This window comes from Mesoplodon bidens (assembly GCF_964165515.1).
Source record: "Mesoplodon bidens genome assembly, chromosome: 6".
NCBI lineage: Eukaryota > Metazoa > Chordata > Mammalia > Artiodactyla > Ziphiidae > Mesoplodon > Mesoplodon bidens.
In genome coordinates, this window is record NC_138162.1 from 26669897 (window position 1) to 26695966 (window position 26070).

The following is a 26070-nucleotide window of genomic DNA, read 5'->3' on the forward strand; positions in this document are numbered from 1 at the left end:
AAATGTGGAATCTAAAATCTCATTAGAAATCTACATTGATGTTAATTTTTCAAAGTATACTGCCTTCTGCTTGAATAGATATTTCTACACTAGAATTATTGGCAAAAAATAGAAGCTTCAATAGAGGATGTTTCCTTCCCTACGGCATTACTGTTCTCAACTGCCATTACATCTGCTAGGAGCTCTGCAGTAACAGCTTAGTGTATTTTTGCTAAATCTATCATTTACCTGCCTTTCTGCTGGGAGATTCTCAAAGCCCTTTACAAACTATGTCTCTTCTATAGCAAGAAATAAGTAATGTACCAGGCAACAGCTCCCTTCTATTTCTAATCCAGATTGACAAATCAGCCTCCCACCTGAAGTCCCAATGCCATGGGACCCAGGCAGCTTCTCCTCCCTGGGGCCACTAGTCTCACTCTCAGTTTTGCATTAAGTTGGCAGGCAGCAGAAACACAGAGGTCTGCAGTTAGCTGCAAGGAGCTAAGAGATATGAAAGGTCCCCAGAGAAAGGCTGACAGGCACTGTATTGAAGCTGAGTATCAATCAAGGCACATCTCACTGTTAGTATTCCCAGAAGCATTATAATGAGCCAGAAGTTCAAAGAGAGGGGAAAAATAGGACTAAGTATAGAATAGCACTGGAAAGCCACTTTAACCCTTAAATTGCTCAGTGATACAACCTTCCTATAATATCAGGGCAACCCATTTTGGACAAGTCAGAACCAATCTGCTTTTATAAAGAAACATTAAAACAGTCACAACCTTCTTCATTAAATAACTCAAAACATGGTGGGCACAGACATGTTTGGGAAAACAAATTCTATGCAAAAACAAATAATTTAAAAATGAATAATATAACCCCTAAAATCAAATTCTGCCAGTAAAAACAACCATAGAAAATAAAAAGAAAAAAATTGTTGCAATTCATTTTCTTGCATATTAGTTATTAATCATGCACGGATTTCCATTAAAAATTGATGTTGAGTGTGTTTTGTTCTTCACTGTATCCTAAAAATGGGATGAATTAATTTACCTGGAATAGACAGTGCATTTCTCCGACCTTCAGGAAAGGATGCTCTTATTACAAAAAGTTCTTCACAACTGGGAATGAGCTTCTCAATGTGTGGAAAGGATTTTTCTGTTAAAACGACCATCTCACTAAAACTCAGACCTAGCAATGAAAGTACTAACAAAGCATAGGAACTGGGAGAAAATTCAAGTTGAGAATTGTTTTCTTCTTTTTCTGAACACCCTCTGGGACCCAGGGCTACGGGGCGGGGGGGAGGATGTGTGAGACAATGTTCCATTCATCACTGTCTCCCGATTAGTACCCAGCACTGGATCTTCTGAGTAATAGTCCAGAACAAACATTCATACATATATGCCAAGAGAAAATTATGACTGCCCGCCTTGTGCTACACTGTAATTCTTCCCCAGGGTTCCTGATGAAACTAAGTTCCCTTAAGAGAGTCTACAAACATGTTGGTACATGCATTCTTTTGTTAGGTCATTCCACAAATCTTTCACTGAGTCATCTATTACATGCTAGGCACTGTCCTAGGCACTGGGGAAAGGGGTGTGAATAACATTATATAGATATTTATATTACACCTGGCAATATCATCAAACTTAACAATTTCACTTTCATATTAAAAAAGAGAAAGAGAAGATTCTCTCTCAAGTATTTTAATTTAAGAGCCACCATAATTCCTGCAAAGTCATGATCTATTCCCAAAAGATAACTGCTGGGCACTGAACAATGAGAATTACACAGTATGTCATACTCCCTTTTTGCGTAGGTTTCAAGAAGCCTTGAGTTAATCTTAATGTGGAACAACTGCATCAACACTGTCACTGAACAATCTTAACATCACTGAAAGTGGGACAACCACATATTATCACTTCTTTTTTCTTTCTTCCTGTTTTCTTGGGATATGATTGACATACAGCACTATGTAAGTGTTAGGCGTACAGCATAATCATTGGATGTATACACTCATGAAATTATTACCACAGTAAGTTTAGTAAATATCCATCATCTCATGTAGAAACAAAATAAAAGAAAAAGAAAAAAATATATTTTCCTGTGATGAGAATGCTTAGGATTTACTTTCATTACAACTTTCATATAGCATTCAGCAGTGTTAATTATATATTAATGCTTCTTGATAGGATGCAATAGGAAATAAAAAGTACCACTTATTAAGTAATCTTAACCCCCCAAAACTGAACCTGACCACAATCTAATCAAGCCCAAGAACTAGTGTATAGGAAACAATGAATACAGAGGAACGTGTAAAACGACACCATGAGGATGCAAGAAGCTATGTCAAAATAAAGGGAATTTTATAGGAAAAATGACAGCCTATCTTCATTTGGGCTCCCGCCAGAAGTGGATCCCTGAGACAAGTGGTAAAGTACAAGCAGTTTATTTGGGAGAAAAAGGAAGGACCCATAGAAAAATGAGGCAGTAGGATGGGAAAGACAGCGAATATATAATATAATATAGTGAAATAAATACCAGTGTTTTCACTTATGTAATTTAAATTCTTTAACTTTCTTATTTACCAGATTCTGCTGGTAGCATATGCATTTCTACAATGCAGAAAATGAATATGAAGGAAATATCTCCTACATATGTCAAAGAATGCTTTTATTTCACTATTAAACATGTGAACTTGACTTTTTTTTGGTGAGTCAACAGCCTTCAATGAAAAACTGTTCTTCAGTGAAACCTCTGGTTTCCTACTTTCTATATTCATTTGGTTCTAGAATGAACTCGGGCTTTCTAGTTTCTTATTCTTTGGTACTATGTTCTAGGGTAAAAATATTTTTATTATCAAATCCAAGGATGATTCCATTATTATATAGGCCTAATGTATTAATCCACTGCTTACTTTAAAAACATGTTATCTTAATAACTGTCCTGTTACTTCTAACCAAACCAATTCTAAATGTCAATCAGAAGTAGTCCTCGAAAGGCCATATACTTTTTTTTTTTAATTTTTATTTATTTATTTTTGGTTGCATTGGGTCTTCATTGCTGTGCGCAGGCTTCCTCTAGTTGCATCGAGCGGGGGGCTACTCTTTGTTGCAGTGTGTGGTCTTCTCATTGCGGTGACTTCTCTTGTTGTGGAGCATGGGCTCTAGGCATGCAGGCTTCAGTAGTCATGGCACACGGGCTCGGTAGTTTGGGCTCGAGGGCTCTAGAGTGCAGGCTCAGTAGTTGTGGCACACGGGCTTAGTTGCTCCATGGCATGTGGGATCTTCCTGGACCAGGGAATTGAACCCATGTCCCCTGCATTGGCAGGCAGATTCTTAACCACTGTGCCACCAGGGAAGCCCTGAAAGGGCATATACTTGCTGAGACATCTAAACTAATTAAATAATCATTAGAAGAGAGACTCTTTAATGCTGCTTCATATGCCACATACTGTTTTAATTAACTTTGTAAAGCAAATGGGTTTGTCTTTCCCTCATTTGGTCTAAACCCCCCCGAGAGATGATCCCAAAGCTTTCATATATATTAAGGGTCATTATCTCATGACCTCCATCACTACCATGTAGTATGTGCCTACCAAAATATTAATCAGGAAATGACCATGGTTTGCTAAAAGGAAACCTGAATTTAGGAATCTATCTCCTTTGTGCATTTTTGTCTCCCTTTTCTTAACTGCCATGAGATAGAGGTAAAGAAAGAAGGAAAAAGCATTGGCATAATTAGGAATTACAAACATTAGAAATGAATGAGGGGACATCACTACAGATCTCATGGACATTAAAAGGATAATCAAGGAATTTTTTTTTTTTTTTTTTGTGGTACGCGGGCCTCTCACTGCTGCGGCCCCTCCCATTGCGGAGCACAGGCTCCGGACGCGCAGGCCCAGCGGCCATGGCTCACGGGCCCAGCAGCTCCGCGGCACGTGGGATCTTCCCAGACCGGGGCACGAACCCGTGTCCCCCGCATCGGCAGGCGGACCCCCAACCACTGCGCCACCAGGGAAGCCCATCAAGGAATATTAACAACAACTCTATGCCCACAAATATGATAACCTAGATGAAATGGACCAATTCCTCAAATGACACAACCTACCAAAACTCACACAAGAAGAAACAGACTATCTAAATAGATCTATACCTATTAAAGAAATTGAATCAATAATTAATAACCTTCCAAAACAGAAAGCACCAGGCACAGATGGGTTCACTGGTGAATTTTACCAAACATTTAAGGAAGAAATTATACCTATTCTCTACAATCTCTTTCAGAAGACAGAAGCAGAGGGAATATTTCCTAACACATTCTATGAAGCCAGTATTACCTTAATACCAAAACCAGACAAAAACACTGCAAGAAAATAAAAGTACAAACCAATATCTTTCATGAACATAGATGCAAAAATCTTCCAAAAGATATCAGTAATTCGAATCTAACAGTGAATAGAAAGAATTATACACCATGACCAAGTGGGATTTACCCTAGGTATGCAAGGCCAGTTCAACATTTGAAAATCATTTAATGTAATCTACCACATCAATGAGCTAAAGAAGAAAAGTCATATGATCATATCAATACATGCAGAAAATGCATTTGACAAAATCCAACACCTACTCATGATAAAAACTCTCAGTAAACTAGGAATAGAGGGGAACTTCTACAACTTGTTAATGAACATACAAAAAGCTTACAGCTAACATCATGCTTAATGGTGAAAACCTTGAAGCATTCCCACTGAGATCAGTTATAAGGCAAGGATGTCTCCTCACACCATTGTTTTTCAAGATCATACTGGATATCCTACCTAATGTGATAAGATAAGAAAGGGAAATAAAACATGCAGACTGGGAAGGAAAAAATAAAACTGTCTTTGTTTGCAGATGACATGATAATCTATGCAGAAATTCAAAACAAATGACAAAAAAACTGCTGGAACAAATAAACGATTATAGCAAGGCTGCAGAATACAATGTTGATATACAAAAGTTAGTTGCTTTCCTAAATCAATAAACAAGATAAATATGAAATTCAAGACACAGCATCACGTTGGCACCCCCCATAATGAAACACTTAGTATAAATCTAACAAAATATGTACAAGATCTATATGAGGAAAATTTCAAACTTCTGATGAACAAACTCAAGGAAGAACCAAATACATGGAGAGTTATTCCATGTTCATGTACAGGAAAACTCAAAATTGTCGACAGGTCAATTCTTCCCAACTTGACCTACAGAGTTAATGCAAACCCAATCAAGTTCCCGGCAAGTTATTTTATGGATATTGAGAAAATAATTCTAAAGTTTATAGACAAAGGCAAAAGATCCAGAATAGCCAACATAACATTGAAGGACAAGAACAAAATCGGAGGACTAACACCACAGATTCAAGACTAACTATAATGCCACAGTAATCTAGACAGTGTGGTATTGGCAAAAGATCAATGGAAATACACAAATAGATCAATGGAAAAGAACAGACAGCCCAGAGACAGAGCCAGATATATAGAACCAACTGATCCTTGATGAAGGAACAAAGGCAATACAATGGAGAAAAGACAGTCTTTTCAACAATGGTGCTGTAACAAACTGGACATGCAAAAAAATGAATGTAGACACAGACCACACACCTTTCACAAAAAATAACTCAAAATAGATCACTAACCTAAATGTAAAACACAAAACTATAAAACTCCTAGAAGATAACATAGGAGAAAATCTAGATGACCTTAGGTTTGGAGATGACTTTTTAGATACAACAGCAAAGGCATGATCCATGAAGGAATGAATTGATAAGCTGGACATCATTAAAATTAAAATTTTCTGCTCTGCAAAAATTTTATTTTATTTTACTTTTTTTTTTTTTTTTTTTTTGCGGTGCGCGGGCCTCTCACTGCTGTGGCCTCTCCCGTTGTGGAGCACAGGCTCCGGACGCGCAGGCTCAGTGGCCATGGCTCACAGGCCCAGCTGCTCCGCGGCATGTGGGATCCTCCCGGACCGGGGCACAAACCCGTGTCCCCTGCATCGGCAGGCGGACTTTCAACCACTGTGCCACCAGGGAAGCCCCTACTTTACTATTTTTTAGTAAATTTTATTTTGGCAATGAAGTGTAGTTTTTATACTGTTTTATTCATTTACTTGGTAGAGACTGAACAATGTTTAATGAACAAAGGGATTAACCAAGTAACTTTAAAATTCTTCCATGTTTAGACATTCTACAATTCTTTGAGACCTCAAGAGAAGCCCAACTACTTAAAGCTGGGAGAGGACATGAATGACATTTACTTTGCTGTTAGAAGGCATTTTCTGAAATCTTTGCTTGGGGACTAGAACTCAAATTATGACAGTGAAAAGGATCACTTTTAAATAGAAAAAAACATATAATTCATCAAACAGCAATAATTCTAGAGAGCTTCCACCCCGAAAAAGACTTGAGAAGAACACTTGGCCTGCCTTAGGACAAACTAGCAAGTAAAAAAGTGACAAATCAATTCACAATCAAATTAAGAGAATGAATCACCATTGGATTCATTTAAAAAGAGAGAAAAAGGCAAGTTTCAATCAACCAAAGTTCACATTCTCTATCCTTGCAAGAAGGAGTATAATTTTCCTATTTATCATAAGTAAAATGAACGCAGCAGTTCCGATGAACATTTTGTTTTCAGTAATTCAAAACAATAAAGTTTTCGGATAAAGCATCTATGTAGGCTAGATAGTCTTCTAAATGGAACTCTCTCAGTAGTCAAAGAAATAACCAAATGTGAAGGCCACAAAAATATATTTTGTAATTTTGAATTTTGTTTTCAACATCATGAGATGTAAAGAGAGCACTGAAAAACAGGTCTATAAACTACAAAGATTACTCAGCTATAAATTATAAGTATTATTTTTTAACTTCTTATCATTACCTTTGTCAATTCCTCAATTCCCATCAGCCTCTCTGGCCTCTATTTTATTAGGTCAAAATAGTACTTATTTAGAATTACAAAGTGAAGGGGGCACTAGTTTATCTGATTGAATAATACCCTCCCCTCCTACCTCGTGCACGACTCTCCTTGACAGCATCCTTGGCAGAATGACCATTTAGCCTTCAGTTGAACACTAGCTATTATAGAGAACTCACAGGACGAACCAATACACTTTAAAGTGGAAAGTTTTACCCTACTGGGCTGAACATCTGCTCACCTTTACCTTCTACACATTCATCACAATTCTATCATGTACAGCTCACCAGGAATATATCCACCTGCTCTCCCACAAGCTCACCGAAGTCCTTCGATGAGAACCTATGGGGATGGAAGCACTGAACCAGGTAGGGCCTGCAGGGAATAAAAGGCACATTCTGCCTTCAAGAAATTCATGACCATGCATGAAAAGTTAGCCTACCAGATGTATGATGCAAGTACTGTAAGGCTTACAGAAAAATTTAGAGAGAGGGCCGAAAAAAGGCAGAGAATGCTGCATCGGTTAAATGAGCAGAGTAGTTTCTATAGATGAAGTAAGTGAAGAGAAAGCCTGGCTAAGGAAGTTCATGTAGTGCAGTAGTGGGAGAAGAAGCTGGAAGGTTAGGCTGGGGCCAGAATGTTAAGGAAAAAACCAAGGTGTTAGCAGAGTAAGTATAATACCCTTGAAAGCCAGATAGAAGAACTGATATCTGCTGTAGCAGAAAGTAAGAAGCCAGGGGAGACTTCTCAGTAAGGGGGGAGCACTAATCTTTAAGTCTTGAAATTACTGTGCTTCTCCCTTTACTGGGGAGAAGTAAGACTATACAGCTAAGAGAGTGAAATGGTAATACAAGGAAGGAAGGGAAACAAGGGCCTGGACTGAGGTGGGGAGATTTGGAGAAACTTTCAAAAGAAAGACAAATGGGTCATGGTGACAAACTAAAGGGCTGCAAAAGTCAATGAGCCAAAGCTCATGATGTGTCACTCTGGACTTATGAACTAGGCATAACAAACATCATTTCAGAAGCTAAGCAGAAAGAGAAATCTTTCTTTATACTTTTTAATGATTTCCAGCAAAAAAAAAAAAAAAAAGGGGGACACATTCACATTTATTTGGCTTGTGTGAATGAAACTGACTTTAATTACCTAAAACAACTTATGGATAGGAATTACCCCAGTCCTAACAATGGGATAATAAACTTTGATAGTAATACAAGTGTCCTGTATTTCTCTTAGAAGAAAATGTGCCCAGAAGACACCCTTGTTCCTTAAACTAAAAACCATTTAAACAACCTGAATAAAAGTGCATTTTAAGTCATTAAGAAAATATTTTCTATCCCATCTTTAGACTATTCAGGGATATTTATTAACTTAGTAGTTCAAAGTAATATTCCAAAATAGTATACTCTTGGCAAATCAACTCATGTAGGAATATAGACAAACTCTCTGCTAATTTCCTTATATATCACAATCTATTTTGCATTAGAAATAACAGCTAAAGATGATCCAGGGAAGTTAGTACCACTGTACATGTAAGTATTCCCCAAATAATGTAAGCTAAGAAAGACTTACATTAAGGCATCAAACACTATACTTTGAGTACAATTAACTACTTCAGTGATGGTTTCTCTTGCCTCATGGGCCAAATGAGAAAAAGAAGACTGAAAATCTGATTATTTTGCTACAGAATATTGGATACTTCTCAGAATTAAAAGCTAACCAAGTACCCATCTTCCCAATGGAAGGGGTTTGTAGATGTATTCATGAGATTAGAAAAGGAAAACCGTACAACGAGCTTTTCTTGATCCAAGCTGAAATTCTCATTATAAACTACCTTATATGCCAATAGGTTCTTACCAAATACCTTCATCACAGTATCTAAATTCAAGAAGATCTGTTATATCCTCAGTTTTCATCAAATCTATAAGCAGATTTAGATTAACGGCCAAAGCTTACTAAAAGTAGTAGATATCATACATGCTTATGTGTAAATAACTTCACACCTCACTGGAAGCAATATTTAAGGGATAACTATGGTATATGTAAGTTAAGCTTATAGGAACATATGAAACTATATAACCAGCAATTTGAAATCTTCCACACTTACACAAATAGGATTTTTACGTTTGCATCTTTTCAGTGACCAAAATATGCTATAATCATCTTCTCTTCCCTAACTAAATTCTACTAGAGAAAGATTATATATTTCTAAAGAATCGTCATCGGGCTTCCCTGGTGGCGCAGTGGTTGAGAGTCCGCCTGCCGATGCAGGGGACACGGGTTCGTGCCCCGGTCCGGGAAGATCCCACATGCCGCGGAGCGGCTGGGTCCGTGAGCCATGGCCACTGAGACTGTGCGTCTGGAGCCTGTGCTCTGCAACGGGAGAGGCCACAACAGTGAGAGGCCCGCGTACCGCAAAAAAAAAAAAAAAAAAAAAAAGAATCGTCATCATTTTCCAAATATCTAGTCAACTACAACAGTCAGGGATGTATTTTTTGAATGTACAAAGTAAAAGAAATGATGCCTTTCTATGTGGAGCAAATGATACCTTTCAAATAGCAAAGCATAAAGCATGTTTCCCACTTTCATTTATACCACTTACAGGAATTTATTTGCTTTTGTATTAAAGGTAGAAATGCATATCAAGTTAGATTTTTATTTTTATCAATCAGTTACATTTGTCACTATTTTGATAAGACTATGCTATAACTTACCAGGGGAAAGAGACAAGTTGATAAGCACTTTAAGAAACCACTAATATTTAGAATCAGACTTTTAAAATAAAAAGCCTCATCCATTTACTCATTTCAGAAGGTCGAAAAGCCACTAGAAGCAGAGAGAGATTGTCAGAACAAGCGCAATCCTCCTCCAAGGCACTTCTTCCATTTTATAATGACGACTCTATCCACTTGGCAACCTTTCCTTCTCTGTTCATTACCTTACAAAACAAAAATCTCTTTTTGACATGATGCAAAGTACTTAATATACATTATATCTTAATCTTACAACCTTGCAAAATAATTATCCCCACTTGCAAAATAGGAAATTGGAGGGTCAGAAAGATAAAGAAATTTGCTTAATATCACACAGCTACAAAGAGGTAGAACCAAGAATGAACTAGGTCTTTCCAGCTTCAAAGTCACTCTACTTCTACTATTGTCAGTTATCCCGGAAATTCAGACCCTAGAACTATTTCCATAATGCATCAACTCTCCCCGAAAGGGATGAACTACATTGCATACCTAGGCTTCTGGGGGAAAAAAAAAATCTGAGTAACAAACATACGTTTGAAGCACACAAGAATATTTCAATGTAACAACATATATATTTACTATTTACAAACACATATCTCTTTTACATCATCACATCAACTCTTGAAGCTGAAGTAGGAATTATATTATCCCTATTTTATAAATGAGGAAAATGAAAGTATGCAGTATGTGACATATAGTATATGCAAATATTTGCTAAAGAATTAAGACTCAAATAGGCTAAGTGACTTGTGCAAACTAGTGGCAGAACAGGGTTCAAACCCAGGTCTCTCTTAATTCTAAAACCAGTGGTCTGTACAACAAAATACAACTGTTTCCATAAACTATTTTCATCATTATATACTGAATTTAAGTACAAAACTAAGTAAAGTTATAAAACAGAACTAGACAGATAATTTATTCACTTCATGGTCACATTTTTAAGCTGTTTTTGTTAGTATAATACTGACAGTGCAATTATCACCAGAAGACCACAGGGGGCTTGGAAGCTAGTCATGCCAGCTCATTATTTCAGTGCACACAATTTTAATACCACAGGGTGGACAATTTGAAGGTTACCCAAAACAGCAAATGTATTCAATCATTCATTCACTCACTGATTCCTTCATCTAAACAACATTTATTGAACACCTATGATGGACAGAAGTCGGAAAAGTTTAAGTGCCTACAATGTACCATGGACACGTTCATAAACAGTCTCATTTTGTCTTCCCAGAATTCTTCATAAGAGGGCTGTATCCTCATTTGAAAGGTGAGAAAAAGGAAACTCAGAAGGGTTAAATAACTTTCTAAAGTTAAGTGGTCAAGCTCAGTGCCATTTCCAAGTTCTATGAGTACAAGCACCGGTATACACACAGGCATCATCTTCTGTTCCCACGTAGCTGGCAGTCTACCACTCTACACCACGACCAAACAAGAGTGAGAGCCCAACCCTACATTGTTCAAAACGTACATTTTACTGTTAAAAGTCCTTTCAATATGCACACAAAAGAACTGGAAGGATATTCATTAAAATGTTATCAGTGGTAGGGGTATGTACTTTTTTTCTTCGTTATGCTTTTCTGTACCATGAAAGTATACTGCTTTCAGGAATCAAAAAATATGTCAGGAAATCTTTTGTTTTCACAGTTTAAGTTATTACAACTGCAGGTTGTGACCCATCCTGTCACACATAGGGAATATTTTGAAAATAGCAAACTGGGGGAACACTGGGGTAAGCAGCCAAGGCAACTCCCAGCAGAGCCAACTGGGCCAGGGCTGAGGAGATCAATATTACCAGCAACCCTGTTATGGAGTTCTACCTTACTGGGTCAGATCAGCGATTTTAGAAAACAAGAAAAAAGAAAACATCAGCAAACAACATACATAGTAAGTACAGTTTTGGAAATTGTGTTTTAGCTACATGGTCTTTTTTGGCCCAGCCACGTGGCGTGCAGGATCTTAGTAGAAGTGCAAAGTCCTAACCACTGGACCGTCGGGGAATTCTCAACTTAATCTTCTAATACACTGCACCTTCTTCACAGCATGACAGCTATACTGCCCTCCTTGCTGCTCCTTGAATATGCCTGTGACACTGAGGAACTTTGCACTGGCTAATGCCCTTGCCTGGAAGGTTCTTCCCCCCAAGAAATCCAAATGACTAACTTCCTCACCTAGTTCAAGGCTCACCTTCTTGGTGATGCTTACAAACTCCCACTCCCCTGGGCATTCCTGATCCTCCTTACCCTAGCTGTACCTTTTCTTTTTTCCATACACGCAATAAATTATTATTAAGCACTTAACCTGTGTAAGGTATTGTACTAGAAACTAAGATCTAAGAATAAGAAAGCGTGACACCTTTTTAACACTTTTTGTTCCACAAAATCATAGAAGCATGCAAACAACACCTCCTATAAGTCAGACACAAAACCTGTATTATTCCTCAGAGGTTAACAGGCAAGATAACAAAGGTGAAAAGCAGCAGATCCAAGATTTGAGCCCACATCTCTGACTCCTAAATTAAATATTCTCCTAAAAGTCTTCTCTTTAGTTGATATATTTTCAAGTTATTATTAATGGAAAATATTGGGTGGGCCAAAAGGTTCATTTGGTTTTTTCCATAAGATGGCTCTAGCAGCACTTAGTTGTCTTCAACTTCATTCAAAACAATTTTGTTAGATTGTATTGTGACAGCTATCATATCAGCGTGCATTTTAAAAAAGACATCAAAATTGGTAAGTTTTTGTGTAGCCTTTTTAATATTGAAGATGCAAGAAAAAAAGCAACATTTTTGGCATATTATGCTTTATTATTTCAAGAAAGGTAAAAACGCAACTGAAATGCACAAAAACATTTATGCAATGTATGGAGAAGGTGCTGTGACTGATTGAACGTGTCAAAAGTGGTTTGCGAAGTTTTGTGCTGGAGATTTCTCACTGGACGATGCTCCACGGTTGGGTAGACCAGTTGAAGTTGATAGCGATCAAATCGAAACAACAATTGATAACAATCTTCTTATACCACACAAGAGATAGCCGACATACTCAAAATATCCAAATCAAGCGTTAAAAATCATTTACACCAGCTTGGTTACGTTCATCGCTTTGATGTTTGGGTTCCACATAAGTTAAGCGGAAAAAAACCTTCTTGACTGTATTTCCACATGTGATTCTCTACTGAAACATAATGTAAATGTTCCGTTTTTAAAACAAATTGTGACGGGTGATGAAAAGTGGATATCGTACAACAATGTGGAACGGAAGAGACCTTGGGGCAGATGAAATGAACCACCACCAACCACACCAAAGGCTGGTCTTCACTCAAGTAAGGTGATGTTGTGTATATGGTGGGATTGGAAGGGAGTCCTCTATCATGAGCTCCTTCCGGAAAGCCAAACGATTAATTCTAACAAGTAGTGTTCCCAATGAAACCAACTGAACGCAGCACTCAACGAAAAGCATCCAGGATGACTCAACAGAAAACACATAATCTTCCATCAGGATAAAGCAAGACCACGTTTCTTTGATAACCAGGCAAAAACGGTTATGACTTGGCTGGGAAGTTCTGATTCATCCACTGTATTCACCAGACATTGCACCTTCAGATTTCCATTTATTTCAGTCTTTACAAAATTCTATTAATGGGAAAAATTTCAATTCCCTGGAAGACTGTAAAAGGCACCTGTAACAGTTCTTTGCTCAAAAAGATAAAAAGTTTTGGGAAGATGGAATTATGAAGTTGCCTGAAAAATGGCAGAAGGTAGTGGAACAAAAGGGTGAACACGGGCTTCCCTGGTGGCGCAGTGGTTGAGAGTCCGCCTGCCAATGCAGGGGACACGGGTTCGTGCCCCGGTCCGGGGGGATCCCACGTGCCGCGGAGCGGCTGGGCCCGTGAGCCATGGCCGCTGAGCCTGCGCGGCCGGAGCCTGTGCTCCGCAACGGGAGAGGCCACAACAGTGAGAGGCCCGCGTACCGCAAAAAAAAAAAAAAAGGGTGAACACGTTGTTCTATAAAGTTCTTGGTGAAAATGAAAAAATGTGTATTTTATTTTTACTTAAAAACCCCAAGGCACTTTTTGGCCCAGCCAATACTTCACTTTACCTCTGGAAGATACTCTATAAGACCAGAGTACAGGCACAATTAAATAATAAACAAACTGGACAATTTCTAAAACAAATAAGTAGAACATGCTTTAAAATGTAGCACAGTTTTTATAGTTCTAAAGCAAAATTAGGGTATGTGAAACTGTTCATTCAAAGATTAAATAAAGAACCAAGTATTTTGCAACACTGGTACTTGTGTTAATTGTGAACAGATCACAAGACTTCCTATGAGAATCAGTATCCATTCTTTTTTTTAAATAACTTTTGTTTAAATTTATTTATTTAATTAATTTTTTGGGGCTGCGTTGGGTCTTTGTTGCTGTGCGTGGGCTTTCTCTAGTTGCGGTGAGCGGGGGCTACTCTTCATTGTGGTGCATGGGTTTCTCGTTGCTGTGGCTTCTCTTGTTGCAGAGCACAGGCTCCAGGCGCCCGGGCTTCAGGAGTTGTGGCTCGCGGGCTCAGGAGCGCAGGCTCAGTAGTTGCGGCGCACGGGCTTAGTTGCTCCGTGGCATGTGGGATCTTCCCAGACCAGGGCTCAAACCCGTGTTCCATGCACTGGCAGGAGGATTCTTTTTTTGTGTGTGTGTGGTATGCGGGCCTCTCACTGTTGGGGCCTCTCCCGTTGCGGAGTACAGGCTCCGGACGTGCAGGCTCAGCAGCCATGGCTCACGGGCCCCCAGCCGCTCCGCGGCATGTGGGATCTTCCTGGACCGGGGCACGAACCCGTGTCCCCTGCATCGGCAGGCGGACTCTCAACCACTGCGCCACCAAGGAAGCCCCGGCAGGAGGATTCTTAACCACTGCACCACCAGGGAAGCCCAGTATCCATTCTTATAGTAAAAACTGGTGCTAGAAACTGTGGAATGAGTCAATTTGAGTAGCTGTTTTCAAAGAACTATTTTGACTACAAAAAAAAAATGTAGCTCTTTCAGAATGTGAAGTCATTACAGAGACGTGAGCTTTTACCAGCTAGCTGTGATTCTACTGCAGTTGGTCCAGAACCATAGTAATAAAATGAAAGGAATTGAGAAATATCCAAATTTCTCTCTCAGATCACATTCACAACTGAAACTGTTCTTTACTCACAGACAGACTTTAATGTTGTGTCAGTAATATTTTAAGAGTTGGCATTTCCCCCTACATTTTACAAAACTTCAAATCAACAAAACACCTAAACAGCAGGCATGTAAATATGAGTATCTTGTCCAAAGGGCCAAGAAATTTTAACTCCATTTAATATTTTACCTTATAAACTTATTCATGATCTCTACTCCATCACTAAATCATACTTTCTTCACATTTTGGAGTGGGCTCAAATTTAGAAAACTGCTATATGTATTAAATATTAGCCTGTCTTCATGAGCTCATACAACTTCTGGCCGTTTTAAAGTATGCAGGAAGAGAGATGCACAGTAATTTGAGTTTATCAAATTAGAAGATTAAGTTCCTGGCAAAGGTACCCTTCTGATACCTGAGGCAAACAAAATGTATCAACAGGCCATCTTTTTACAGGTAATTTTACTATTTAAAAATGTAGGTATGTATTTAATAAAATTTTCTCTATATCATTTCTAAAAATGAAGACTTCAAAAGGGACTTTATCACAGAGACAAACCGTAGGCCATCAAGTCCCAACATCCCAGTCACATTCCACTGGAAGGTCTGCTAGACTCCTCCAAACAGTCTATGCAATCCTACTCAATTTTCAGTTGAAAAACTAAGGCCTCAAGAAGGAAAGAGATTTGCCCTAAATGACCTTGTGAACTAGTAAAAGAAAAATACTAACACTCCAACTCTTATTTTCAAGTTTTAACTAGTATTCTCTGGTGCCTCCCTAAATCGGCCATTAGGCAACAACCAAAAGCCAAATCTGTGCTAATAAGATTATTGACATTTTTTCCAGGTTATTGCTATTCCTTGGACAGGTAAAATATGTGTTCCTCACAAGCCATGAAAGACTATTTGAGGCATTTTCCTCATTCTTTACCTCACCTTTGTCTTGGTTTCTGAGACAGACAGCGAGAGCAAAGCTCTAGACCAGCCCTATCCAATGGCACTTTCTGCAACAATGGAAATGTTTCAGCACCTGCATTGTTCAATACAGTAGCCACTAGTTGCATGTGACTACTGTGCCCTTGAAATATGGCTACTGTGACTGAGGAACGGAATTTTTTATTTTATTCCATTTTAATGAAGTTAAGTTTACAGTACAACTCTAGATAACTATAACTTCAGTCATTATACTGCCTGTGACCCAGTCGTGGTTCTTATATCCCTTCCCACCTACTGAACTGAGCAAAACACTAACGATAGAGTCCCACAGAAATAAAAAGGCCTCCAATTCCTTTTTTCCAGGGTCAAAAATTCTTCTGATTCCTAAAGACCTTTTTCTAAAATCTCTTAAATCCAGTTACCAAAGCTTCTACCACTAGACCCTTATAATCTTGAGGAAGAAATGGGTAAAGTATTGGCACTCTACTATTCACCCTGCAGTTTTCTTTAGCTCCAATACTAGAATGTTTTTCTGAGATGATTTCTTCCTTCATTTTCATTGTTTTTCTCTATTATTTTAGTAATGTTCATGTCTACAAACTCAGGTGACTAAAAATTAGATACATTAAAATATAATGTTGGAGCTTCCATGGTGGCGCAGTGGTTGAGAGTAGTCCACCTGCCGATGCAGGGGACACGGGTTCATGCCCCGGTCCGGGAGGATCCCACATGCCGCGGAGTGGCTAGGCCCATGAGCCATGGCCACTGAGCCTGCGCGTCCAGAGCCTGTGCTCCGCAACGGGAGAGGCCACAACAGTGAGAGGCCCGCGTACCGCAAAAAAAAATTTTTTTTAATAAAATAAATAAAAAAATATATATAATGTTCAAGGTTCTACATAATGAGAAAATTACAGAGCTAGAGGAATCAGAGATCTTGACCACAATATTACCGTGGGAATCAAAGCAGTTAGAATTTGACTGCAATCTTTACAAGAATAGAACTAAGACCTAAGATCCATGGCATTACATAAGAAACTTCTCCAAAGTCCCTTTTTTGTCCCTCTCCTCTTGAGTGGAGTAATCGGAAAGCTGGTGAGAATCCACTAAAGACCATGATTTTTATTTTGGCTAAGATAATAATGAGCTGTTCTAATGGAAACTGGCCAAAGGGTTTGCCAGCTTCTTTAGGGCCAAGTCTGACATCTGGCCGTGTCAGTAAGCCACACAGCAAGACTCCTTAAAAAAAAATGAAACCAAAAAAGCAGGTATCCAATTCACGTTAACGATTTACTGTTATTGCAGGGTACAAGCCTTCTTATTCATTCCACCCAAGCCTGAAAATTAACCCATCAATTTAACCTTTCAAGGCTCTACTCTCATCTTCCTTCAAGAAGATTTCTCTGATTCTGCCAATGAGAATAAATTAGCTTCCTTTCAAACATCTACAGCTGTACTTCTCATACTTTAATGGGCATATAGGAATCAGCTGGGTACATTGTTAAAGTGCAGATTCTGAATCAGTAGGCCTGGGGTGAGGACACTGGAAGAAGATCCCAGGTGATGCCCAGGCTCACCACCACATTTCTGTATAGCAAGATCTACAACCCACTTCTACAAATACCTTAAGGGCACCTATCACTTTCATTTTGGAATTCTAATTATTTACATATACATCTTGTCTCCCCCACTGAATTATAAATTCCTTGGAAGCATGATATGAATCTCAATTATCTTTTTCTTTTCCACAGCAGACAGCAAACAGGCATTCAAATGCCAGGAGTAAAGGAAAGAATAATACCAAAGAAATAAAGTTCCTGCAGCCTGGGCCAAAGGTAGTTCCTCTCTATGGAATCAAAGGTAGGTTAAAGAGCACTGAATTCTGTGAAAAGTCAAACTGTTTTTCATTTACTTGGTTAAATGAAATAGAGTGCAGTAATATCAGAAAAGCTGTGACCAAAGCATGCTATTCCTTATACTGGATAGCAGAGTGATGGGGCACAGACCTGCAAAGCTAGCAGATTTTTTGAGGAAATACCCAATCAAATAATAAATTTATTAATTAGAGGAGTTAGAGGAATATCCTTTTTAAAAAACATAATAGACTACACAAAGAATCACTGAATCATCAAATCCAGTATGTTTAACTTATAGACTAAAAAATTTAGCTAGGTAATTTATCCAAGGATACAAGTATATGGAAGAGGTGGAACTTGTACAGAGATGCCCTGACAGCTAGTCCAGTATTCCTTGCACTATGCTACCTCATGAATGGACACTACATGAAGAAATAACACTTTCCGTCATTCTTAAACTGCATCTTGTGAGCACATCTATTCTGAATTACTGGAAGAATGAGTGAACCATTTTTTGAAAAGGGGGCAACTAACATAAATACATACTCAAGCAGGAATATAAATGGTTAATAAATATGAAAAAAATCAACTTTGGTTGTAATCACAGAAACGTAAATTTAAATCAGATAATATTTTTGGTCTACTAAATTGGCACAGACTACAAAAACACCCACTGTAACTAGAGTGTAAGGAAGTGGGCATACTCATACACTGTTTTGTTTTGGGGTTTTTTTCCAGAAAAATTGCTTTGTTTGCGTAATACCAAAGTGTTTCTCCCGTTGTAAAAAAAATACATCTTTATTGGAGTATAATTGCTTCACAATACCGTGTTAGTTTCTGTTGCACAACAAAGCGAATCAGCCATATGCATACACATGTCCCCATATCCCCTCCCTCTTACGTCTCCCTCCCACCCTCCCTATCCCACCCCTCTAGGTAGTCACAAAGCACCGAGCTGATCTCCCTGTGCTATGCGGCTGCTTCCCACTAGCCATCCACTTTACATTTGGTGTGTATATATGTCGATGCTCCTCTCACTTCGCCCCAGCTTCCCCCTCCCCACCATGTCCTCAAGTCCATTCTCTATGTCTATGTCTGTATTCCTGCCCTGCCACTCATACACTGTTGACAGAAATAAATGTCTGTACAACTTTTCAGTAGGGCAAATTTGTACAATGTATCAGAAATCCTAAATAAAAGATATACCATAGGATCTATGAAATACAATTCTGGAAAATTAACCTGAGGATGTATCTGGAGATCTGCAGTGAACATCATTGTATATGTATCATTTGTACATTTTTTTTTACAATTGTGAAAAGCTGGAGATGACCAATAACCATATTTTATATTAAAAATACCATAATTTATATTAAAATAATAGTATTTTAACATACGATGGAGTAAAATATAGTGCATCTAAAAGTTGAGCTACTATAGTGTGGAAAATGTTTTCAATAACTGACAATCAGACATCTTTTCCAAGGCTTTTACAAGTTTTAACCCATCAGAAATATTACTGAATAGAGTAATATATTCCAGTGCTTCTCAATCTGGCTGCATCCTTGGATCAACTAAGGAGACAAAGGGTTAAGAACTCCATGTCAAAGAATGCAAATGGCCTTTACACATAAAAAAGCTCACATGAAAAGAGAATCAAGTTAAAATGCACTGAGACAGGGCTTCCCTGGTGGCGCAGTGGTTGAGAACCTGCCTGCTAATGCAGGGGACATGGGTTCGAGCCCTGATCTGGGAGGATCCCACATGCCGCGGAGCAAGTAGGCCCGTGAGCCACAACTACTGAGCCTGCGTGCCTGGAGCCCGTGCTCCGCAACAAAAGAAGCCGCCATAGTGAGAGGCCCGCGCACCGCGATGAAGAGTGGCCCCACTTGCCACAACTAGAGAAAGCCCTCACACAGAAACAAAGACCCAACACAGCAAAAATAAATAAATAAATAAATAAACTCTTACCCCCAACATCTAAAAAAAAAAAAAAAGCACTGAGATACCATTTCTCACCTATCAGATTGACAAACACCCAATCATTTGACATCAACCTTATTAGCAAGGATATGAGAAAAGCCTGTTACATTGTTGGTGAGAACTCAAAACTGCAAAACTCCAGGTGGAGAGGAGTTTCCACTATCTAGCAACATCTACAAAGTTACAAATACATTTACCATTTGCCTGAGTAAGAGGTGGGGAGAGAAAGTATGAATAATATGCTAGAGTTTATCAAGGGAAGGGAGAAACAAATATACACAAATATATAAGTACAAGTAGATTGCTTACATTTTCTTTTTAAAAGGAAGAATTAAAATTTTTTTTTTTAATTTTAAAAGTTTCTTATATTAGGAGGAAGTTAAGACAGTAGAATAGACAGGGATAGAAGTTAGCCTGCTGTAAACATAACTTGCTTTAAAGATTTGCTTTGGAAGCAGTCAATTTTACATAATTATATATTAGAAGATATTTTTTTAAAACCTGAAAATTGAAAGCTAAATGAAACAAATGAACCTAACCATATATTGAGTTGATGGTTAAGCCCACGTAAATTTAATTACAAATTTATAGGGTACAAAAGGAACAGAGAAACATGAAACTACACTATGAGGATCCAATCAGCAATATTCAGAATGTGGCAAATTCTACAGGACAGAGGACCCAGTTTCCCCAACAGTAAATTACAAGGAAAACAAATGAGATGGAGAGTGAGCCTATAGATTTGTAAAGTTTTATAAGAGACATATAAGCCTATTGGGATGTATGAACCTTATATAGCTCCTGCTTTGAACGTTCAAGTTGTTTAAAAAAATTTTTTTTTCTTTGAAACAGTCATGAAAATCTGAACATTGACTAGATATTTGATGACATAAAGAAATTTCAGTTACTTTTTCTAGATGTGATAATAGTATTTTGGTTTTTGCTTTGTTGTTTAATTCTTATCTTTTAGAGAGACTTACTAAAGAAAAAACAAATGACCTGGGAATTAAAAACAAACAAACAAAGAACAATGTTTGGATCCCACAGATACAACTAGCCTGATATAGGGCCTATACATCATTGTATTAAAACTGCCCCAGGTGGTTCTAATGAGTCACCAAGTTTTGTAAACCACTGATCTGGGGCAAGTCATATCAATAGGATAAATAACTCACTGAGTTATGAATGGAACTACATGTCTCCAAAAGTACTCTTCTTGAAGGTAGGAATCAGTATTTATCATTGGCACTAATGGCTAAAACTGACATCTTTGAATTCTACTGTACTTATTTTTAAGGTACTTATAAAGTTAAATAAATGTTTACTTAGCTCTCTGATTTACTTAGTTTCCTAAGCAAACTTTTCTTGGCTTCTTATACATATTGAACAAACCAGGAGCAATAATGGTAAAAGCCTTAATGTCCAGGCACAAGGCAATTAGAGCTAGTAACAACTTATGATCTATAAACATAAACCACTAAGAGATTAACAAGAAAGCATTCTCAATAAAGCAACTGGAGCAGGTTACAAACCTCTGAACCACAGAAGGTTATTTAGGCTATATCAGACAACTTTATTCCAATTTAGTCTTATTTCTCTTATCTCACCTTTTCAAAACTTTTGTACACAACCAATGCAGGAAGAACAACTGCTAAGAAATAATTAATTTAAGGGGAAAATGATCACTTTTAATCCTGAATAAACCCATCTCAGGTAGAAAGATAAGCAGAAAAGGGCTAATTAATAAGTAACTGATCCAGGGCTCCCCTGGTGGCGCAGTGGTTGGGAGTCCGCCTGCCGGTGCAGGGGACACGGGTTCGTGCCCCGGTCCGGCAAGATCCCACATGCCGCGGAGCGGCTGGGCCCGTGAGCCATGGCCGTTGAGCCTGTGCGCCCGGAGCCTGTGCTCCGCAACGGGAGAGGCCACAACAGTGAGAGGCCCACATACCGCAAAAAAAATAAAAATAAATAAGTAACTGATCCTTTGGTTAGTGATAAATGAAATGTCCCTTTAAATTATCCTATAAGCTGCCAAGTAATGACTGGCACAAAGCAAAATGAAAAGATAATGCCGATCTGGCCAGGTGCTTTCCTCTGATTCAGGCAGCTCTCCTTAAAAGAGCACACAACTGGGAAGGAATTTCCCAATCCAGACATTATATACATGGGGTTTTAGCAGAGAAACATTGCTGTCTCCAGTATTCCAATCATCCACAAAATATGATGAACAGTTATGGAGGCAGAGATTATACAGTTCAGAGACTAAAGTTGTAATCACATACCTAACGGATCAATTCAAACCGTTACAGAAACAATAAATATTCGTGAGGTACTGAAAAGGTATCAGGAGAATTATGCCTCTTTGCATTTGCCAGGTGACTCAAATTTTTCTTCTGATTTATCCAAAATCAGTGCACCCCTATACTACCGCACTTTGTCCAAGACATGCTGCAAATTCAGTGGAGTTTAAAAATAATTTAAAGGCAATGGGGGTGTTTCAAAAAGCAAGTCTGAAATAAAAGAACTCATTCTCTAAGACCCTGACTTTAAAGATATCTATACATAAAAGCTCACGGGGAAAAAAGTTATCGCACTGAACTTCTGTGTTTAGTTACCCATCCCAGAAAGGCTTTTTAGGCATAGAATGATATGTCCCAACATGCTTTTGAGATCAGGGGGAAAAAAAAAACTACCTGCCTGCAGAAGTTTAGGATTTTATGTTTCTGCTGTTATCTTATGAACACCACTAAATCTCAATAGATCTAGTTCTTTGGGGCTGAGGTAGAGTTTACCTGAAAAAAAATTATTGTGGTAAGAGAATATATGGCTTCTTATAGCAGGCCATTTAAGGAAAAAAATGACCTCAGCTAGGGGGAAACTTGGATATTCAATGGCTGTATGTGGGAGGGAATAAACTTGAAGTCTGAGAGGGGAAGTTGGAGGGAGGAGGAAGAAAGCCCATTGGAGAAGATAAAGGGTGTATTTTTAGACAGGTGGGATACTGAGTAAGCAGTTTGCATCACTAGAACAGAACTGCCAGTTAGATAAGTAATTCAAACTGTGATCAGACAGATGTTCTATAAATATTTGCTAACTGGTATATGACTATTAAAACTACTTTGGTAAATACTGTGTTCAAACTGAATCTAGCTCGACTTGTAACTCTGGCTTACTAAACCTTTTCTTGGGCTTTATTTTCCAGCCTACTTACCTTTACAGGTATTCTCTAAAATGTCTTCTATTCCTCTACATTTACTCAGAGAGATAAGTATACAAAATGTTAACTAGATTTTAAAAGTATTAGAAAAAACTTTTTTGTGCTTAACACGGTTTGTAGGTTTTCTATAAAAAGCATGAGTTATTTCAAAATAAGTTCTTTTCTCCTTCTTAAACTTAGCTCTACAACCAAACAGTGCATCTGATGTAGTTTTCCTATTCAGTATTTCAACTTTTCTTTCCAATCTCTTAAGATTTTTTGCCCTTCATATTTTTTGTAACCTAAAAGTAATTTCTGGCAAACAACTCATAATTCAGGCCATGTTTATGGATATGGAAAGATTAGTATCTATTATCCTTAAAGAGGAAGTGGTCTCTGATAACAATGAGTATTATTCCAGTACTGCTAGAAGGAAGAGAGCCACAGAGTATAATGCAATTACCAAGAAACAGCTCTCTACAGAGTATTTTCCTCTATACAGAAGCCATTCATTACCACATAATTATAAGAAGTCCCAATAAGACACTTCATCATTTAACATCACCATGTTTATATGCAACTTTTAGTTCTCAAAAGTACTTTGACATTGCCCTTAGTTTTTATAGCACTTATCCTCTGAAAAGGTCCAAATACTGTGTATGGCCTTTGAATATGACTTGAAAATCACAAAGAAAAGAGAGGGGAGAGAGGAAGGAGAGGGGAGAGACGGGAAAATGGGGAGAGAGGGAAAAGGGAGAGGGAGAGAGAAACTATTTCAAACACAAATATTAAAAATGTAACGTGATATGGCAGAATAAGCACTGCGAGTCAAGAGATATGCTTCAAATCCCAGTTCTGCCGGCAACCAGCTATACGCCTTCCTCTGAGTCATTTAATTATTTTTTTTACATTGTCAAGAGTGATTTTGACTTAGTGTTCACCTTAAATTTAGCTTTTTTAAAACCTACTACAATTAAAGTACTTCAAATATCGTATTATAACACTAGCTCAATTAAAGGTACATCATTTTACCACCTGCAGTTAGTCCTTCACTTTTGTCTCAGTTTGACCTGCAGCCTGGATTACTTAGGCTGCACCCTCAAGATGTATTTGGAGGAGGAGGGACTGGAGGAAGATTCCTTTACAAGATGGGATGGTGCTGAGCCGGTGAGGAAGTTAAGGAATAAGTGCACATGCATGCAGAAAACTTGGTCATTCACAACTCAGGAGCACTGAAGAACAACTCTGCTTAAATTTCGGGAGGTATAACCAGATTTGAGGGAGGCTCTGAGCTGAGGCTTTCTGGTAATCACAGCCTCCACCCTTCAAACCTTTACTCCCCCAGTGGACACCAAACCAATTTCCAGTTCCGGGTTCCCAACCAATCGTATCAAGCCACAACAGAGGGCTCCACCGACCCGGGCACCGTTTCTGGGCTCCAGAGCGAGATGCACAAGACCCCAGCACCTGTCGGCCTCACATTCTTCCCAAAAAGAGGGGGTGGGAGGGAACAGTAGGTCTATGCCCCGACCTTCTGTACTCAGGTTACCACCAAGTCCATGAGCCCTCTGGACTGAAACAACCTCCGAACTCCAGGGGAAGGGGCGCTGCTCGCCATGACCCTCCCACAGATCCTTCTCCCAGGGCTAATCTCCGGTTTATAGGTCCCACCTCCGACCGTGGTTTCTCAGGCCTCGGGAACCCCGGGCCTGGGAAGCTGACGGACGGATGCCGAGAATGAAGGCAGCGGGGTAGGGTGCAGTCCTCGCCACCAGGGGAAAAGATAGGAAAGCAGGGATAGCGGCAACTGTGTCCCCCTCGGCGAGGGCGGCAGGCCATCCGAATGTCTGTCGAAGGGTCTGTCATTCCTTCACTCACTCACCAGGAGCAGCAGGGAGCATCTGAGGTCGGGTAAGGATAGGAAGACGGCAGGACTCATGGTAACGCCGGGGTCCGCGGCAGGGACTGGCGTTGGCGGCTGGGACTGGACAGGGTTGGGTTGGGTTAGGAAAGGGCTGGGCTCCGGGAGCCGGCGGCAGGATTCTCCCGGCAGCTGCACCTCGTCCTCTCGACCCGGAGCTCCAGCGGCGAACACCCGGGACAACTTCCAGAGAGGCCTTACACACCCTCACTTCCGGGTCCTGCCTACCTCGGAGCACATCGGAACATGTAGTCCTGCCCCATTCTCAAAGAGCACGTCATTGGGCACCAAGAACTCTTTTCCCATCAGGCTCTCGGCCCTGGTCCACCGAGCCCGCCGCGCGCGGGGCCCTGTGGGATAGAAAGGGCGGAGGGCGGGAACTACAATTCCCAGAAGGCTGTGCGGTCGAGAGTCTCGGGCGGCCTTCCGAGGGGTTCCGCCAGTTTCAGCGTGGTGGGCTCTCTCTCAGCCGGATGTAGTGGCCTGACCTGGCAGGAGGGGCGGCCCAGCGGGGTTCGTGCCTCCTGGAGCCGCCCCCAGGACGTGAGTCCTGGAGGAGGCGAGGGTGAGTAAGAGGGGGCCTGGCTGGGGAGGCTCCTATCGATCTGCACTGCTTGGCCCCTGCCTCAAACTCACGACCCTCCTGTCCTGGGCTGTGGCCTGAACCTCCCATCACTGGTCTCCTCGCCTGCTGCCTCTTCTCTCTGCGCTAATTCTTGCATTATAAAGCCCGAGCCACCCCTCTGGGTTTCAGTGGAATGTGTCAATAACTTACCCCTAATTGTCTCTTTGGGCTACTGTAAGGAATAGATGTGGGATGGACTGGGAAAGCACGTTGTAAACTAAAAAGCTCAGCGCGAGAGTGATTGCTACTAATGCATTGATCACACCTGCAGGATAATTTAAAAATTCGTTAGCCAAGCAGTTGAGGAACAACCTGGCTGCCCCCGTTAGCTCTCCAGCCTCATCTAGCAACACCCAGCCAGGTCCACGTGCCCCCAATTGTAGCCACACAAATCACAACTGAGTAGCCGTGAGGCATTTGACTCTTCTATGGTTCTCCCTACTCCTTGCCTTTGCTTCAGCTTCCCTGCTGCCTGGAATGGCCCTAACCCCTTCTCTACCTGGATAGCCATCTCAAATGTCGCCATCTCTGAGAACGTACCAAACAACCAACCATTTGGTCCTAATCAAAATTTCTCTTCCTTTGCTTATGACTACAGCACCACTAGTTTTCTATGGTTTTAATTATTAGAGCATTTATTACACTGGCTTGTTCTATAATTAGTTAATGATGATTATACCTTTGCATTGTATAGCATTTCATAATTAA

General features: G+C 39.6%; 2 protein-coding genes across 2 annotated transcripts in view; one reads left to right on the top strand and one right to left on the bottom strand.

Moving 5' to 3' along the window:
• Window positions 1-24927, bottom strand: part of ERP44 (endoplasmic reticulum protein 44) — an 87737-nt gene extending 62810 nt beyond the window's left edge. Inside the window, exon 1 of the mRNA XM_081236946.1 lies at window positions 24699-24927. Coding sequence (XP_081093072.1) covers window positions 24699-24755 — 57 coding nt within the window. The 5' untranslated portion in view covers window positions 24756-24927. The remainder of the gene's footprint in view (window positions 1-24698) is intronic.
• Window positions 24928-25141: 214 nt separating this feature from the next.
• Window positions 25142-26070, top strand: part of INVS (inversin) — a gene marked incomplete at its 3' end in the record, with an annotated part of 154852 nt that continues 153923 nt past the window's right edge. The window contains 1 exon segment of the mRNA XM_081236598.1: window positions 25142-25302.